At 32.8% G+C, this 19,800-nt stretch overlaps 1 protein-coding gene and 1 long non-coding RNA gene across 2 annotated transcripts; one reads left to right on the forward strand and one right to left on the reverse strand.

The window, feature by feature from the left end:
• The first annotated feature begins 2,785 nt into the window (after window positions 1–2,785).
• dome (cytokine receptor domeless) lies at window positions 2,786–12,290 on the forward strand. Its single transcript, XM_073979628.1, has 4 exons — window positions 2,786–4,449; window positions 4,653–4,959; window positions 5,030–5,771; window positions 9,341–12,290. The coding sequence occupies exons 1-4, from the start codon at window positions 3,311–3,313 to the stop codon at window positions 10,855–10,857; spliced, it is 3,705 nt and encodes a 1,234-aa protein (XP_073835729.1). The 5' UTR covers window positions 2,786–3,310; the 3' UTR covers window positions 10,858–12,290.
• Window positions 12,291–14,991: 2,701 nt separating this feature from the next.
• LOC141400178 (uncharacterized) lies at window positions 14,992–15,535 on the reverse strand. Its single transcript, XR_012412097.1, has 2 exons — window positions 15,217–15,535; window positions 14,992–15,144 (listed from the first exon to the last, which is right to left on the reverse strand). It is a non-coding gene; the product is annotated as an uncharacterized lncRNA (long non-coding RNA).
• Between the last annotated feature and the right edge of the window lie 4,265 nt (window positions 15,536–19,800).

A 19,800-nucleotide genomic window follows, 5' to 3' on the forward strand; every position in this document is an offset into this window, starting at 1 on the left:
TCACTCTTCGGATTGCATTTTTAATCAGTCCAAAGATGCAATTAAAATGCAAGCCATTGCGAAATATCCCAAAATAAATAAAATGCATTTTTTATTTTCGCAACTTAAGTTTTTATTTCTTTATTTTATAACAAATTCTCCGAAATGTATACACTCTTGTTTATCTGTTGAAGAAATGTGTAGGGATCAACCAACTGTTTTTTTCTGTAGGGATCTCTACAGCAACTGCTTATAAAATGTATCGAACGGAGTGCATTTTTCATAACTCTGTTGGCCTACATCGAAAGATGTTGTGAAATCATAACTCAAATTGCACAACTTCCAAAATTTTTTGCTGGGAAGTAATACGGCCATTTTCGACCCGGTAAAGTTACCTATGGATTGAAATTATGAAATTTTGCTTACACGGGGGATATCTATGAACTCATAGATAACTACGCGTAGAAATTACGGGCATTAATCCCATAGTCGTTGTTTTAATATTTTATTAAAACAACTTTAATTTATTAGTGGTAAAAAATTGGAGATGTTTACCCAGGGGTAAGGCAGGGAAGACTATAGTTTCAGATCTCGCCACAGATCTTGTTTTTCAACAAGAAACTTTTTATACCCAAGTGTCAATTGCTCGCTCAAATAGATACGTGTGCAAAGAAACACTCTGATCGAGAATTTCTTTGGCACTACCTAAACTCGAGCAACTTCACTTGCAAACAAAACCAAATCTTTCCTACTGCTATGCGTTCGTCGATTCTCAACGAAAAAACACGAAACTAGTTTGTTGGTATTGCATACTACAGCAATAAACAAAATTTCGACTAATAAATCAAAGTTGTTTAAAAAAAAAAATATTAAAACATCGGCTATGGGATTAAGCCTGACTATTTTGAAAAACAAAATAGAAGTCGCCATCCCAAATAAAAAACGCCAAGCCTTTTCTTATTTTGTTTACATGTACATTTGAAACTAGCTTAACAGCCAAAAACAAATTTCTATGTCGTTGTTGTTGAGTTGTATTTGTTGTAGTATTTACATTACCTTATATCCATAAATACACCCTGTTGTTTATACTTATGCTAAGTTTACATTTACGAAATCCACTCGATTTCAACTGTCAATTCCATAGCTCAAACGTCAAATGAAATCTCATCTGGATTTCATTTGACGTTTAACCTATGGATTTGACAGTTGAAATCGAGTGGATTTCGTAAATGTAAACCAAGCATTACTTTTGTTGACTTCATAATCCAAGTAGATGCATATGTGTGATCGAACATGAATTTTCAAAACAAGTTTGCATATATTTATTTTTTTGTTAAAAATATACGACAATATAGAAATTTACTGCTTTATTTCATGCATGGTACAAATACACAGGTAGCCGCATCGGCAATTGTTGGTAACATAAGGTGTCAAAATTTGACATCAATTCAATGCAGTTGACACATTATGTTACCATCAGCTGGCATGATAATGCTACCTGTATTATTGTACCATGATTTCATGGTAACATATCCCAGCAAAGTAAATTGGAAGTAGTGCAATGTGGACTAGTTCTGTCACGGCATGTTTTGATGCAGTTCAACCGGAGTCGTGAAAAAGGCACTCCAGTCCTCACATTTTAACCGCATTTGGATGCAATCCAAAGAATCACATCCATTTGTCACATGTTAACAACATCCGGAGGCAGTTCAACGGAGTCGTGAAAAAGGCACTCCAATTCCTCACAATTTAACAGCATCCGGATGCAGTGCAAACGGTGTCGTGAAAAAGGCACTCCGTTCGCTACATTTTATTAGCAGTTGTTAGAGATCCCTACATGTACATAAATCAGTTTGTACTTTCTACAGGCAGCGGAATACATTTCCAAAAAGAGATAATCGTGTTAACATTTCCAAACATTTGCTAATACAAACTAAATAATATTTAATTTGTGAACATTTTTACGGTAACTCACGAGAAGAAAATTTCCCGATGGAATGCTGTTGGAGTACATGTCGAAATCTTAACTGGTGATGGGACCCATTTAGCAGATGAAGCAAAAGCACTTAAGCTTGGATTAAATGAAGAGCGGAGGAAACACACATGTTTGCGATTGAATTCAATAGAGAATTTTCATAATTTGTGTTAATTTAATAAAGTTATTAATATTTTTGTTTTACACAAATAATAAATGCATTTTATTTTGTTATTCAAAACACGTGCTCTGGACTGCCTCCTATTCTACCCCAAAGGGTCAGTTAAAATGCAATGCCAAAGGGTCAGTAAAAATGCAGTGCCAAAGGTTCAGTTAAAATGCAATGCCAAAGGGTCAGTTAAAATGAGGTGCAATGGAGTGTCTCTTTCCGGGGTCACTCCCTTGTAAAAATCATGAGTGAAAATGCATAATTTGATGCACTTCCAAATCATTTGTACATATCATTTAACTGTCTCTTTGGAGGCAAACTTTTTGCTGGGATGGAATAATTTAATGCTTGGTTTACATTTACGAAATCCAACAAGGTCACTTTTTACAAATCTGAATTACACATGGTGTGAACTATACAAAAATTTCTACTAATCGAAGTGATGCGGGTATACATCTCGACTGTACAACAAAATGAAGAAAACGAATGAAATATACAATTTTGTTGTGCAGAAGAAATTACATATGCGCGGAAAAACAGTGACAGTTGCTATACATAACATGTATAAAACATATCATGTATAAGCCCCATGACCGACAATGAAAAGTCGACTCTTCGACTTTTTAAGCCAAAAAGTCTACTAATTGAAAGTCGACTTAGTCATCCCTACAACAAATGAAAACAAATCAAGTCAACCACATGAGAGAAAGAGTACGGTCAAGACGAGAACAAGCGGACAAGCAAAACGCGACAACAACAACAACAAGTCACACAAAGCAAAACAAAATTCCAAGAATTCAAATTTAAGTGCCCAACATATACAAGTAATTTCTAAAATTTATCAATAAAACCTCAATAAAATGCGTGTAATGTTGTGTGAGGAATCTAATTTTAACATAAAAATGAAAAATCGTTAAAGATTTGTGGAGAAAATTGCAAAATTATCAAGTGAAGAAAATTCAAATTCCAAGAAAAACATACACTAAAATTAAACGGATTCTAGGAATGAATTTGAAATCACACACAGCTACATGAACTGGTTTTAGCTGGAAATACCCAAAAATACAGTATACGACAAGTGGTTAAAGCTCTTTGGGTGGACAAAAGGACTAGAAAAGTGATAAACTAAAAACCCTTTAATTTAATGAACAATCTATCGAAGTACTTGATTATCAAACAATAACAATATGACTAATCTTGATGACAATTTGATCGTCATATTGATGTTATCATGGTGCTTATCATTGTGCTGCGGTCGTATGCACTATCATCATCCTGGAGAAACCCAACCGGTTACCATTGAAGCGGCTATAGGCGACTCCTTTAATATTACCTGCTACATGAATCCCAATGCCTTTCCTGGAAAAAACTCGACAAGTTTGTATTTTGTTAATGGCCGCACGGACTATGTACTGCCGCATGAAAATATTGTCATACAGAATAGTTCCAGTATTGTTTATATGGTACGCAATGCTAGTGAACAACAAACCGAATATCGTTGTAAATGTGGTTCCGATGCCATAATGGAGGCGAAAGTATTCGTGGGCACTCCCCCTAAGGCAGTGAAAAATTTCAGTTGTAATAGTTATGATTTCGATCATATGATCTGTAATTTCACCAAACCACCCAATCCCATTCTCACCACCTACAATGTTACCTATTACAATGACATGCCGAATTATATTTTCCAACCTGTATGCAGTTATGATGATCGCAGCTTGGTGGTTTGCAATATATCGCTAAAAGATCGTAATCAAGAATTTTATCATTTTATTATTGAATCAAAGAATGCTTTGGTGCGGGCCAATGATAAACCCCTCATCCAATATTTTGCTATAAATAATTTCGAGGTAATGATTCCCTCAAAACCTGGAGAGAATATTCGCATTGACAGTGTCTCCGTAGACGGTATACGTTTGACATGGCAAATGATCAATTGGGAAAAGTATCGTACAAAAGGTTTACAATGGGAGGTGTTGATACAACCGGAAAATGGTACAGAGATTCGAGGAGAGGCGCCGGTGCGCGATCACAATGAATTGAAGTTGCGTCTAGCTAATTTACCCTATGCCTATTGGCGTTATGAACTAAAGTTGAGAGTACGTGTCAAGCACTCCAAGGCCCAATGGAGCGAACAATTGGTGTTTCCATTTCGTACCGCTGCTCGTAAGCCACAGAGACCACCACGCATGGATGCTGGTAGTTTTTATATAAATTCTGCCGAAACAATGGTCACCATCTATTGGGAAGAGCTACCGACCTATGAATATAATGGAGACAATTTTACCTATGCCATACGTTCGGTGCGCAGGGATGGTCAGTTGATGTAAGTATGGATTTGTTTTTCTTGTTTCCATATAAAAAATATTTGGAATTGAGTTTATGTGAACTTTTGTAAATGTAGATCTTGTTCGTTTATGGCTTCTGAGCCTTATATCCACTTTATTGACTACTTCTGTGAAAATTTGCATTTGATGTGAGGTTATATGACCCGAATGATTTTTCAAATAAAAATTTTCTTATTTCCAGAGATTTAAAACCCTTGCGTCTGGAGCACAATCTTGCTGTGTTTCCCTGGAGCAAATCATCACATTATGAATTTGAAATTGGTAGCCGTAATCATGTGGGTGATTCCATGGAAACCAGTCGGCTTGTTATTTACTCATTTGAAACAGTGGCACCCAAACTTCATACACCCAACGATATTAATAATGTCTATCATGCCAATAATCGTACATATACCCTTACCTGGTCTAGACCCATAAATTCATCTGGTCTCAAAAGTTACACAGTGTTTTGGTGTTATCCCAAGCGGGCGTTGCCCAATGAGTGCAAGGTAAGTTAATAACCCCCAATGTTGCAATATTTGATCATTCCCTAAAAATCCTTTTCATTGCCTTTTGCAGGAATCAATGCATTTCAAAGAGGTTCCCGCCTCGCAATTGAATTTTACCACAGAAAAACAAAATGCCTTGGAGGAGCACACACTTAACTTGGCAATCTCCGCAAATTATGACAATTTCAACACCGGTCTACACTGGACTGCCTGTACGATGGATGTCAATAGTGATTTAGTTAAGGCTGACCCCGAACTAACCTCCATGAGCAACAGCATCAAAGTACAATGGCGGGTCGAAAGAGTTTGTACCTCCATATTGCTGGGTTTCAATTTAACATATTGTGAAGTGGCCGATAATGTACCAGCTGAAAATGCAACCTGCTTAGATGAGCCACAAACGGTGACTTTAAGAAATAACGACAAAGTTTACAACATCGACAAACTGAAGCCCTACACCATGTATAAGGTATCAATGTATATGTTTTCACGTAATAAAATTGGTAAACCAAGTGATCCGCAACTAATGCGTACCTTGGAAGGAGCACCATCACCGCCACGACATCTTAAATATTTTAATGTTACCAGAAATAGTGCCTGGATTAAATGGTTGGAGCCAAGTCAAAAAAATGGCCACATACGAAAATATATTATTATGTTAAACAATGATCGGTTTGAGGTTAATGGTACAACACTGGAATTTGCCTTGACACACTTGGAGAGTTTCACATCGTATAAAGTTTATGTATTGGCCCAGACAGTGGAAATATCGGATACCAGTAATGATGTACATTTCACAACGGCAATTGGAGGTGAGTGAGTACAATGAACAATTAGCGAGGTTGTTAAAGGGTAAACAAAACAAAAAACGAGGGTTTTCAGACCAATAAGTGTAGATTTTTTTCAAGAAAATTTTTGAGTGACAAACTTGGGATATTTAGACAATATATGTATGTATTTTGAATGAAAAATCGACTAAAAGAGTGGAATTTTTAAAGGATATTTTTTGAATGAAATATAGATAAAAACGTGGATTTTTTTTTTTAAAGAAAAACGTGAATTTTTTAAAGAATATTTTTTGAATGAAAAAATGGACCAAATCATGGATTTTTTTAAGAATCTTTGATGAATTACAAATCGTTATAAATCGACCAAAAATGCGAATTTTATAAAGTTTTTTTTTTAATAAAAAATCTAGCAAAGAAACTGAATTTTTTTTAAGAATACATTTTGAATGAAAAACAGGCCAACATTTGTTTTTTATCTATCAAAAAACGTGGATTTTTTAAAGAATAATTTTTGAATAAAAAAACTAGCAAAGAAACTGAATTTTTTTAAAGAATACATTTTGAATGAAAAATAGGCCAAAATTTGTTTTTATCTATCAAAAAAACGTGGATTTTTTAAAGAATAATTTTTGAATAAAAAATCTAGCAAAGAAACTGAATTTTTTTTAAGAATACATTTTGAATGAAAAATAGGCCAAAATTTGTTTTTTATCTATCAAAAAAACGTGGAGTTTTTAAAGAATAATTTTCGAATAAAAGATCGAGCAAAATCGTTGCTTTTAATTAAAATTAAATTAAATAACTTTTGATTAAAGAATCGACCAAAATGGTGTTTTTTTTTTTTTAAAGAATATTTTTTACCAAAAAATTGAACAAAAAATTTGAATTTTTAAAGTATATTTTTTTGATGAAATATCGGCCAAAAAACTTAGGATTTGTTCACTATGTCGAAAGAAAATTATTGCGAACGAAAAACACCTAAACTTTGGTTTTTATGGCAATATTGACTTTGTGTTTACTTTAAAACAAATACAAAATTTAAAAATCATACACGAGTTTAGTGGTTTTTCTTTCTTTTTCATTTTCGTTCGACATAGTGAAACAGGCTGTTAGTTTTGTAATTTATTAAATCATGACCAAAAATCGACCAAAAACGTAGCTTTTTTAAGAAATATGTTTTGAATGGAAAATGTGAATTTATTCTAAATATTTTTCAATGAAATATTGGTCAAAAAAAGTGTAAAGAATATTTTTGAATGAAAAATGGACCACAAATCGTGGATTTTTTATAAAAATACGTGGATTTATTAAAGAAAATTTTTGGTAAGAAAGCGACCAAAAACGTGGATTTATTAAAGACAATTTTTAGTAAGAAACAAAACCCAAACGTGGTTTTATTAAAGAAAATTTTTAGTAAGAAACCGACCAAAATCGTGGAATTATTAAAGAAAATTTTTAGTAAGAAACCGACCAAAAACGTGGATTTATTAAAGAAAATTTTTAGTAAGAAAGCGACCAAAAACGTGGATTTATTAAAGAAATTTTTAGTAAGAAACCGACCAAAATCGTGGATTTATTAAAGAAAATTTTTAGTTAGAAAGCGACCAAAAACGTGGATTTATTAAGGAAAATTTTTAGTAAGAAAGCGACCAAAAACGTGGTTTTATTAAAGAAAATTTTTAGTAAGAAACCGACCAAAAACGTTGATTTATTAAAGAAAATTTTTAGTAAGAAACCGACCAAAAACGTGGATTTATTAAAGAACATTTTTAGTAAGAAACCGACCAAAAACGTGGATTTATTAAAGAATATTTTTAGTAAGAAAGCGACCAAAAACGTGGATTTATTAAAGAAAATTTTTAGTAAGAAAGCGACCAAAACGTGGATTTACTAAAGAAAATTTTTAGTAAGAAAGCGACCAAAAACGTGGATTTATTAAAGAAAATTTTTAGTAAGAAAGCGACCAAAAACGTGGATTTATTAAAGAAAATTTTTAGTAAGAAAGCGACCAAAAACGTGGATTTATTAAAGAAAATGTTTAGTAAGAAACCGACCAAAAACGTGGATTTATTAAAGAAAATTTTTAGTAAGAAAGCGACCAAAAACGTGGATTTATTAAAGAAAATTTTTAGTAAGAAAGCGACCAAAAACGTGGATTTATTAAAGAGAATTTTTAGTAAGAAAGCGACCAAAAACGTGGATTTATTAAAGAAAATTTTTAGTAAGAAAGTGACCAAAAACGTGGATTTATTAAAGAAAATTTTTAGTAAGAAAGCGACCAAAAACGTGGATTTATTAAAGAAAATTTTTAGTAAGAAAGCGACCAAAAACGTGGATTTATTAAAGAAAATTTTTAGTAAGAAAGCGACCAAAAACTTGGATTTATTAAAGAAAATTTTTAGTAAGAACGCGACCAAAAACGTTGATTTATTAAAGAAAATTTTTAGTAAGAAAGCGACCAAAAACGTGGATTTATTAAAGAAAATTTTTAGTAAGAAAGCGACCAAAAACGTGGATTTATTAAAGAAAATTTTTAGTAAGAAACCGACCAAAAACGTGGATTTATTAAAGAAAATTTTTAGTAAGAAACCGACCAAAAACGTGGATTTATTAAAGAAAATTTTTAGTAAGAAAGCTACCAAAAACGTGGATTTATTAAAGAAAATTTTTAGTAAGAAACCGACCAAAAACGTGGATTTATTAAAGAAAATTTTCGACCAAAAACGTGGATTTATTAAAGAAAATTTTTAGTAAGAAACCGACCAAAAACGTGGATTTATTAAAGAAAATTTTCGACCAAAAACGTGGATTTATTAAAGAAAATTTTCGACCAAAAACGTGGATTTATTAAAGAACATTTTTAGTAAGAAACCGACCAAAAACGTGGATTTATTAAAGAAAATTTTTAGTAAGAAACCGACCAAAAACTTGGATTTATTAAAGAAAATTTTTAGTAAGAAAGCGACCAAAAACGTAGATTTATTAAAGAAAATTTTTAGTTAGAAAGCCACCAAAAACGTGGATTTATTAAAGAAAATTTTTAGTAAGAAAGCGACCAAAACCTTGGATTTATTAAAGAAAATTTTTAGTAGGAAATTTTTAGTAAGAAAGCGACCAAAAACGTGGATTTATTAAAGAATATTTTTAGTAAGAAAGCGACCAAAACCTTGGATTTATTAAAGAAAATTTTTAGTAAGAAAGCGACTAAAAATGTGGATTTATTAAAGAAAATTTTTAGTAAGGAAGCGACCAAAAATGTGGATTTATTAAAGAAAATTTTTAGTAAGAAAGCGACCAAAAACGTGGAATTTTAAATAATCAGACCGATCATGAATATCAACTCCAGATTTCTCACTCTCTCCTTTAAGTTTTAATAGCAGAGAGACAAAAAAAAAACGACCAAAAATATTTTTGAATAAAAAACCGACCAAAGAATATTTTTGAATTAAATACCGTCAAATAGCTGAAAAATTGACCTAAGAATATTTTTGAATAAAAAATCGTTCAAAGATGAGGTGGATTTTTTAAATATCTTAGTTTAAGAATTTTTAAATATTTTTCAAGGAATCACCTTCACCTTGTCTTCCTTTCAGCTCCTTCCCCGCCGGGTCAAGCCTCCACCTCGAATAATGCCAACATGATACAATGGAATAAACCTCTGAAACCCAATGGTCGTCTGGAGTTCTATGAAGTTTTGGTTACTCAGAAGCGTTACGATGATGTGGTAAGGGAAAAGACAAGTATTATTTTGGGTGGGGAGAGTTCATGTACCTTCCAAGAGCCACCTTGTATTGGTGTTGAATATAAAACTATTGTTGAGGTACGAGCGGTAAATGCCGCCCTATTGCATGAAATTGATGAGGCAGCTTTTCTGACAACCACAATGGAGCCATATTATCGCCATGATGTTGATGCTGATCATTACGATGATAATGAAGATTTAACATGTAAAGCCCCCAGTGGACAGATGAGCAGAGAAAAGCTAAATCAAATTGAGCGATATTTCAATAGGTCCATATATCATCTTTACAAATCACCATATCAAACATCGGCCATATATTCCTGTTCCACAGGTCGTTTAGGTAAAATAACAACCATTGCCTTGGTGGTGATAGCCATGTCATTGGGTGTTATGGCCGCCTTGTATATGGCCCGTAAAAAATACAATAAAATGGCCAATATCAATTGTACTTTGCCGGCTGGTCTGGAAAGTTATTTTACAAAAGATAATGGTGGCGCATTTCCCGGCAATGGTATGGGTCCTGATTTTAATAATCCTGAAATGGAAAAGTCTTGCAATTTGGCTAGCAAAGACGCTGAATGGCTGAGTGCAGGACGCATGCACGAATATAATTTCCGTAATGAACATCATCATCTATTGGCCTCTTTGGGTAATGATTCGGGTTATTTGGGAGCGGGTGGTGAACGGTGTGGTGGTGGTGTTAGTGATGGTAACGATAACAAAACGGCTGAAAACGGGGAACCAAAAGAGGCGGATATATCCTCATCTGTGGATTCTTTGGTTGATAGTACAGATGATTCAGAATCTATGGCCGCACATTCAGATATTGAACACACCCCCTTGACCAATGATAGCGGTTATATCAAACAATCGGCACTGTTACAACCCTGGCAAGATTTTGAGGAAAATAAAATGCACCCAGTTGGCGGCAACATGGCCAATACAAATGGTGGTTATATATCAGTACAAAGTTTGCAGGCATTACAACCAGTAGTGGCCGAAGCAGCAGCACCACCGCTCCCAACTACATCAGGCTATGTAATGGCCCAAGATTTACAAAAATTCTTTAATAATAATCCTTCCCAGCAGCAAACGGCCACAAATGAAACAAACCCAAGTCCGTTTGTAAGTGGTTATACCACTTTGGATGATTTGGCTAAATTACAACAAATACAAAATCCTGTTAACAGAAGAATAGATGCGCAAGGAGGAAATACAGCGCCGCAGCCGCCGGTCCTTCACCATGATATAATAAATCAAACAGCAGCTGAGGGTCCCAAAACCACATCAACTATGGGTGGTTTAATTTCTGGGTATGTTACGCAACAGGATTTGAATATATTTGGCCAACAACAGCAACAACAATAAGAAAGATGTAATAACACAAAAGTGGAACTCTGACTTCCAAAATGGAAACAAATGATGCAGTCTAAATTTGTTGACTTTTTTTTGGGAAATGCTCAGCATGCTCCCCTCCCATCCCTCTCTTCCTTTCTTTTAAATAGTTGTTGAGGTGGATTTATACATTCTAACCTAAAATACAGTATTCCCCGAGCGAAGTTCCCGCCATAATTCGTACTCCTATAAATCGAAAACCTCCATAATTCGCATTAAACTGTTGGCCCTTTGAAGACGCTTTGTTTGGATTGTTTAATCCCACTAAAACCTTGGCCTCTTACACATTTTTTTCTTCCCTACCTTAACCTAATCAGATTTGGGACATTTTGGAAGTCAATCAAACACATTGCTGTTGTTTTTCTTTGTGACAAGAACTGAAAATAAATTATGTGTTTTAAGTGTTTAAATTAAGTTAACCAACAATAAAAAGAGAAAATTGAACAAAGTTGAATTAATTTGAAGAAACTATTTAAAACAGAGAGCTGGCTTCCTAAGCGAATATATATTTTCCTACTAAAATACAAATAAAAGCTATTTACAATAACAATACATGTAATCTCCTATGAAACGTCCATACTTTTGAATAGCTGTAGTATCCCCAAAATTTCCCTTAGTTAAAACAAACAAAACTTCATTCGTTCTCAGTGAAGCTTTAAAATCTATATTTTGTAAGTTTCTTTACGTTTTCTCAAACGAATGAATTCTTTGTTGCTAACCGCCAACAACCCCCCATACACAAAAAAGTATTTTAATTTTAAAAAATTTTGTAGAGATCAAATCAATTGTATTTTTTTGCTAGAAATAAGTCTAGTTGTAAGGTTTAAATTTATTATTACTTTACTACTACTAACCGCCCCATGCAAGAATGGATGGAAACCACAAATCTTTCCTATGCGAAAAAACCCTATTGTGATTTTTTTTATTTTTCTTTATAAAACATACATTTTTGTTTTGATTCATTTTATTACATTTTAATATTTAAAAAATTGTTGTAAACTATTATCCATTATTGCGCCCATCATAGTTAAATAATACTCATCCATTATCCCATCAATATTTCCTTGTCACTATGTTCATATTTTCATTTGAAATATATGATATACATATGTATTTAATCCCCACCACCAACCACTTTGCCCTTTGCCCACAGAAAGAGTTATCATTATCATCCTAGAATTTAAGTTATTTGTATACTTGATATCTTGCTCAATCCATGATGTCTCCAAGCATATGTACTTAAAATTTCTTGATATCAAAAGAAGAACAAGAAACTTTTATTTATATATTTTTTTTAAGTATGCGGCCTTAAATTTTTTTGTAAAACAAAATCAATCCTACAATTGCTTTATGATTTTTGAAATATAAAAACAAACCAATAAATCTATTGTGTATTTGTATTTAAACCTCCTGTGTATTTGTTTTATTATAAGCCACATAAAATAAGGGAATTCTTTCAAAACTACTAGCTAGGAGTTGCCAAAGGTGTGGTATTTTCTTAAATATAATACTATGAAATATTTGAAGGACTCGTCGTAGTTCCCAAATGGGGGATGTTATCTTAAAATTTCTCCCTAGATGGTATGGAGGGAGATAGCAAAAGGTAAGGTGCAAGTCTTTTTACAAAAACGCCGTCGATTACTGTCACCGATGATGACATCGGTGATAAGATAATCATGAATCAAAATATTAAAAAAAAAAGAATAAACAAAGATAAACATCTAACGTTAATTACCTAATGCGACAAGGCAAAGAAAATTTTTTGATCTCTTACTATACAATCGGCTGTTTTGTGGTAAGTTATAGGGCCCAACGAACTTTTTCTACAGAAAAACTCAATTTTGCGAAAACGTCAATTCAGCATACTTTTTCTATAGAAAATGTCAATTCAAAATATTTTTCTATAGAACAAATCATTTCAGCGTACTTTTCCTCTCGAAAAAGTCATTTCAGCGAATTTTCCCTATTGAAAAAGTCAATTCAGCGAACTTTTCCGATTGAAAAAGTACATTTTCATATTGAAAAAGGCAATCTAGCGTTATTTTCCTATTGAAAAATTCAATTCAGCGAACTTTTTTCCTTGAAAATGTAAATTCAGAGAAATTTTTCTGTAGAAAAAGTCAATTCAGCGAACTTTTTGTAGAGAAAAAGCCAATTCAGCGTACTTTTTGTAGGGAAAAAGCCGATTCAGCGAACATTTTCTATAGAAAAAAATCAATTCAGCTAACATTTTCTATAGAAAAAGTATACAGCATACTTTTTCAACAGAAAAACTCTATTCAGCATACTTTTTTTCTATAGACAAAGCAATTTCAGCAGTCTTTTTCAGCTCACTTTTTTATTCAGCGGACGTTATCTATGGAAAAGTCAATTCAGCTTGATTTTTCTGTAGAAATAGTCAATTCAGCAACTTTTTCTATAAAAAATGTCAATTCAAACTATTTTTCTATAGAACAAATCATTTCAGCGTACTTTTCCTGTTGAAAAAGTCATTTCAGCGAACTTTCCCTATTGAAAGAGTCAATTCAGCGAACTTTTCCGATTGAAAAAGTAAATTTTCATATTGAAAAAGGCAATCCAGCGTTATTTTCCTATTGAAAAATTCAATTCAGCGAACTTTTTTCCTTGAAAATGTAAATTCAGCGAAATTTTTCTGTAGAAAAAGTCAATTCAGCAAACTTTTTGTAGAGAAAAAGCCGATTCAGCGTACTTTTTGTAGGGAAAATGTCGATTCAGAGTACATTTTCTATAGAAAAAAATCAATTCAGCGAACATTTTCTATAGAAACAGTATACAGCATACTTTTTCAACAGAAAAACTCTATTCAGCATACTTTTTTCTATAGACAAAGCAATTTCAGCAGTCTTTTTCAGCTCACTTTTTTATTCAGCGGACGTTATCTATGGAAAAGTCAATTCAGCTTGATTTTTCTGTAGAAATAGTCAATTCAGCATACTTTTTCTACAGAAAATGTCAATTCAAACTATTTTTCTATAGAACAAATCATTTCAGCGTACTTTTCCTGTTGAAAAAGTCATTTCAGCGAACTTTCCCTATTGAAAAAGTCAATTCAGCGAACTTTTCCGATTGAAAAAGTAAATTTTCATATTGAAAAAGGCAATCCAGCGTTATTTTCCTATTGAAAAATTCAATTCAGCGAACTTTTTTCCTTGAAAATGTAAATTCAGCGAAATTTTTCTGTAGAAAAAGTCAATTCAGCGAACTTTTTGTAGAGAAAAAGCCGATTCAGCGTACTTTTTGTAGGGAAAAGGTCGATTCAGAGTACATTTTCTATAGAAAAAAATCAATTCAGCGAACATTTTCTATAAAAAAAAAAGTATACAGCATACTTTTTCAACAGAAAAACTCTATTCAGCATACTTTTTTCTATAGACAAAGCAATTTCAGCAGTCTTTTTCAGCTCACTTTTTTATTCAGCGAACGTTATCTGTGGAAAAGTCAATTCAGCTTGATTTTTCTGTAGAAATAGTCAATTCAGCATACTTTTTCTATAGAAAATGTCAATTCAAAATATTTTTCTATAGAACAAATCATTTCAGCGTACTTTTCCTTTTGAAAAAGTCATCTCAGCGAACTTTTCCGATTGAAAAAGTAAATTTTCATATTGAAAAAGGCAATCCAGCGTTATTTTCCTATTGAAAAATTCAATTCAGCGAACTTTTTTTCTTGAAAATGTAAATTCAGCGAAATTTTTCTGTAGAAAAAGTCAATTCAGCAAACTTTTCGTACAGAAAAAGCCGATTCAGCGTACTTTTTGTAGGGAAAATGTCGATTCAGCGAACATTTTCTATAGAAAAAAATCAATTCAGCGAACATTTTCTATAGAAAAAGTATACCGCATACTTTTTCAACAGAAAAACTCTATTCAGCATACTTTTTCTATAGACAAAGCAATTTCAGCAGTCTTTTTCAGCTCACTTTTTTATTCAGCGAACGTTATCTATGGAAAAGTCAATTCAGCTTGATTTTTCTATAGAAATAGTCAATTCAGCAACTTTTACTATAAAAAATGTCAATTCAAAATATTTTTCTATAGAACGAATCATTTCAGCGTACTTTTCCTATTGAAAACGTCATTTCAGCGAACTTTGTTGCGGTTGGCCCGGAGGAAAAATCCTATCAATCCACTTGAACAGACCCTTCACCCGGTGACATGGAAGATGGTGTTTTATCTGGTACCGAGAGGGGAGAATTATATTCGGTAAAATTAGGAGAACAAACAGGGGACCAGCTACAGACCTGGATAGACAGAAATAATAATAAAGTTAAAAAAGAACAAACATTGCTTCATCAATGTTTAATCAACCTTACCAGCTGTTTATTGTGAATGTTTCTTCTCGCCTACAATGCAAAAGGCAAAGAAAAATAAACATTGCACACACAAGCACACACACTACTATGTTCACGCCAGAAAACAAAGCAGGATTTCGTTGAAATAAATAGTATGAGATTCATTGTCCATCATATCCATGAAGCTTCCTTAATGTTCTGTCCCAGGAACTCGATATTCTTCCCAAAAATAGTTTTTTTACGAATAAAAACAAATATATTTCTTGTCTGTCCGAAGGCTTTAATAAATCAGACGTGTTGTTATGAGTGGTGGTGGTATGTTGATGACAGCTGTCATATAACAGTTGGATTGTCAATAAGGTGGCCGATGTTACACCATTGTACAGTAAGAGGTAGTTACTTACATATGTTACATACCATCTCCAAATTAATTTTTTTAGGAATGGATTTCGAAAAGTAACAACTTTTCATGAGTAGAAAAAGGACGACTGGTACAGAAAATTAGCCATATTTAATATGGGAATATTTCTAATGAAATTATGTTGGGAAATGGTTCATATAAAAAGGGGGAAAGAGTGGAAAACAGCCATATTGGTTGTGAAGAAACTCGTGTCTGGACGTATTTTCCTAAATAGTGTGGATAATTATATCATTTTTAACACGTCATACTGTTCAGTGCTTTATTTTTTTAAATATAAGTTGTTGCTTCATATAAAAAAAGTAAGTGAACAATGATGATAATTATCTTACAAGTGCTGTGTTGATTAAAGAATGATGTGACTAAAGTCTAGTATTTTGTTCATAGGATTCGACACTGAGCGAATATTGTGGCACATAGGAGGCAGGCTCTATAAGAAATCGGTAAGCAAGACCACCGAGGAGCAAAGTGAGCCGAAACAGTGATACGTTCAGCAAATTCAAAGAGCTTTCTGTGTCCAGGTAGGACGTAAAGAATCAAATATTAATTGCTAGACCAATATAACCAGTCAGTGATAGCATCAATTATCCTTAAAAGTTTGAAAAACAAGTCAGTCTTTTTTTAAACGGCCGTCCAGCCCTCAAGCGTTGAGCGACAGACATTACGGCTAAGAAGTTTGAATATATGAGACGCCCTGTTATTGGAAAAAGTGTTCCCTGACTATCAGCTGCTGACTAATGGCAGTTGTGACTCCAACCATTTCAAGATAATTCGGTCAGTTTGGGAAAAGTTGTATACTATTATCTAACCATCATAAACTGACATAACCAATATCCACCATTATAATAGTTTAAATTGTGTAGTCGGCAACTAGGCGCTGACAAATAATTTTGGCAAAAAGAAAAAAACGTTTTTCGCCGTATTTTATATGTACTTATTAATATCTTATTTTATTTTGTTTGTTATTTTTATATTTGTTTAATTTTTTTTTTAATATTAATATTTTATCCAATTTGACAAATTTTTGAATCTATTATTCATATTGAGATATCACTGTGAAGGTAAAGACAGACAGTATAGGGAAGGGTAATTTTTGAATATCATATGGGACCCATTAGGTCCAAATAGGTTGACCATCTAAGTGAGCTCATTTAGGTAGGAACCGTATCTGATGTAGAAAGAGTTGGCTGTAAGAGAAGCCGTATACCCTATCCAGCTAGTCTTTTCTTAACCTAGTTAGGATTTTTTTTTTTGTTAATGTAACCTTTTTTTTACGATTTAATGTTTGCTCATATTTTTATATTGACTCTCAAAGATTGTCATTTCGAATTAACTTGATTTTAATTTCCCATTTATATTACCAATAAAATATGTTTTAAGAGAATCATGATAAAAATGAATATGGAGTAAGTGTGTTCATATTGGGGGGGAAGGTGACGGTTGATTGAAGGAAGGCATGTTCTAGGAAGAGTAGTGGGATCCCGTGAAGATTGATATGTGGAGATGAGGATCATGGTTGGGAGGGCAAGTGGGGGGTCCGAACAGCAAGGACCCACATCCTAAAGAATATCCCCGTGTATGTCATGTGATAGTTGTGTAGTGTAATTGTGTTTGTTCATTATCGTTTTGTTAGACCTTTTGGCTGGGAATGGCGGGTTGAGAACCGCCCTGAGGTCCAGGTAGAGCAGCCGGCAGACCAACCTAGCTTCTATGGGGTCGTAACAACTTTCCCTATTGAAAAAGTCAATTCAGCGAACTTTTCCGATTGAAAAAGTAAATTTTCATATTGAAAAAGGCAATCCAGCGTTATTTTCCTATTGAAAAATTCAATTCAGCGAACTTTTTTCCTTGAAAATGTAAATTCAGCGAAATTTTTCTGTAGAAAAAGTCAATTCAGCGAACTTTTTGTAGAGAAAAAGCCGATTCAGCGTACTTTTTGTAGGGATAAGGTCGATTCAGCGAACATTTTTCAACAGAAAAACTCTATTCAGCATACTTTTTTCTATAGACAAAGCAATTTCAGCAGTCTTTTTCAGCTCACTTTTTTATTCAGCGAACGTTATCTATGGAAAAGTCAATTCAGTTTGATTTTTCTGTAGAAATAGTCAATTCAGCAACTTTTACTATAAAAAATGTCAATTCAAAATATTTTTCTATAGAACAAATCATTTCAGCGAACTTTCCCTATTGACAAAGTCAATTCAGCGAACTTTCCCTATTGAAAAAGTCAATTCAGCGAACTTTTTCAATTGAAAAAGTAAATTTTCATATTGAAAAAGGCAATCCAGCGTTATTTTCCTATTGAAAAATTCAATTCAGCGAACTTTTTTCCTTGAAAATGTAAATTCAGCGAAATTTTTCTGTAGAAAAGTCAATTCAGCAAACTTTTTGTAGAGAAAAAGCCGATTCAGCGTACTTTTTGTAGGGAAAGGGTCGATTCAGAGTACATTTTCTATAGAAAAAAAAATCAATTCAGCGAACATTTTCTATAGAAAAAGTATACAGCATACTTTTTCAACAGAAAAACTCTATTCAGCATACTTTTTTCTATAGACAAAGCAATTTCAGCAGTCTTTTTCAGCTCACTTTTTTATTCAGCGGACGTTATCTATGGAAAAGTCAATTCAGCTTGATTTTTCTGTAGAAATAGTCAATTCAGCAACTTTTACTATAAAAAATGTCAATATTGGCTGACTTGATAAATGCAGTATTTACATTGCAAAAAATTACAATATCATAAAAAGATGAAGTAAATATGTGTGGCAACACTGACATTGTCAAAAAAGAGACGTGTCATTTTGCTGCATTCATGAACGCACACATTCTCTATAGAAATATTAATTCAGCACACTTTACCTTTCCTATAGAAGTCAATTAAGCATACTTTTTCTGTAGACAAAGTCTATTCAGCGAACATTTTCTCTAGAAAAAGCAATTCAAAGAAATTTTGCTATTGAAAAAGTCAATTCAGCGAACATTTGGATAGGAAAGGTCAATTCAGCGAACATTTTCTATGGAAAAAAATCATTGCAACGCGACTTTATAGAAAAATCAATTCAGTGTATTTTTTTTATATAAAAAATCAATTCAGCCAACCTTTTCAATATACATAATAGTGAGTTCTAGATATTTTTCAGGTAGAAAAATCAATTCAGCGATTATTTTCTTGAAAAAGTAAAATTCAGCGAAGTTTTTCTGTAATAGATCAACTCAGCGAACTTTTTCCATAGAAAAAGTCATTTCAGCGAACTTTTTCTGCTGGATAAGTCACTTCAACGAACTTTTTCCATAGAAAAAGTCATTTCAACTAACTTTTTCTATATAAGAAGTCATTTCAAAGAACTTTTTCTATAGAAAGTCATTTCAACTAACTTTTTCTATAAAAAAAGTCAATTCAACGAAACTTTTTCCCTGGAAAAAATCAATTCAGCTTACTTTTTCTATAGATATAGTCAATTAAGTATACTTTTTCTATAGAAAAAAGACAATTCAGCATACTTTTTCTATAGAAAAAGTAAATTAAGCAAACTTTTTTTTATAGAAAAAGCCAATTCAACAAACCTTTTCTGTTGAAAAAGTCTTTTCTGTCAACTTTTTCTGTAGAAAACATCAATTCAGCAAATTTTTTTGATAGAAAAAGTCACTTCGGCCAACTTTTTCTATAGAAAAAGTCACTTCGGCCAACTTTTTCTATAGAAAAAGTCACTTCGGCCAACTTTTTCTATAGAAAAAGTCACTTCGGCCAACTTTTTCTATAGAAAAAGTCACTTCGGCCAACTTTTTCTATAGAAAAAGTCACTTCGGCCAACTTTTTCTATAGAAAAAGTCACTTCGGCCAACTTTTTCTATAGAAAAAGTCACTTCGGCCAACTTTTTCTATAGAAAAAGTCACTTCGGCCAACTTTTTCTATAGAAAAAGTCACTTCGGCCAACTTTTTCTATAGAAAAAGTCACTTCGGCCAACTTTTTCTATAGAAAAAGTCACTTCGGCCAACTTTTTCTATAGAAAAAGTCACTTCGGCCAACTTTTTCTATAGAAAAAGTCACTTCGGCCAATTTATCCTATAGAAAAAGTCAATTCAGCCAACGTTTGCTATAGAAAAAGTCAATTCAGCCAAGTTTTGCTATAGAAAAAGTCAATTCAGCCAACTCTTGCTATAGAAAAAGTCAATTTAGCCAACTTTTGC

Source organism: Musca autumnalis, unplaced genomic scaffold (genome assembly GCF_047663935.1).
Source record: "Musca autumnalis isolate F117 unplaced genomic scaffold, ASM4766393v1 scaffold_3, whole genome shotgun sequence".
In the NCBI taxonomy this organism is placed as follows: domain Eukaryota; kingdom Metazoa; phylum Arthropoda; class Insecta; order Diptera; family Muscidae; genus Musca; species Musca autumnalis.

Excerpts from the sequence above, each read along its gene's own strand:
- dome (XM_073979628.1), top strand. The coding sequence starts at position 3,311 with ATGACTAATCTTGATGACAATTTGATCGTCATATTGATGTTATCATGG. Across the intron at positions 4,960-5,029 it reads CGTTGCCCAATGAGTGCAAG|GAATCAATGCATTTCAAAGA; the intron begins GTAAGTTAATAA and ends TGCCTTTTGCAG. Across the intron at positions 5,772-9,340 it reads TTTCACAACGGCAATTGGAG|CTCCTTCCCCGCCGGGTCAA; the intron begins GTGAGTGAGTAC and ends TCTTCCTTTCAG.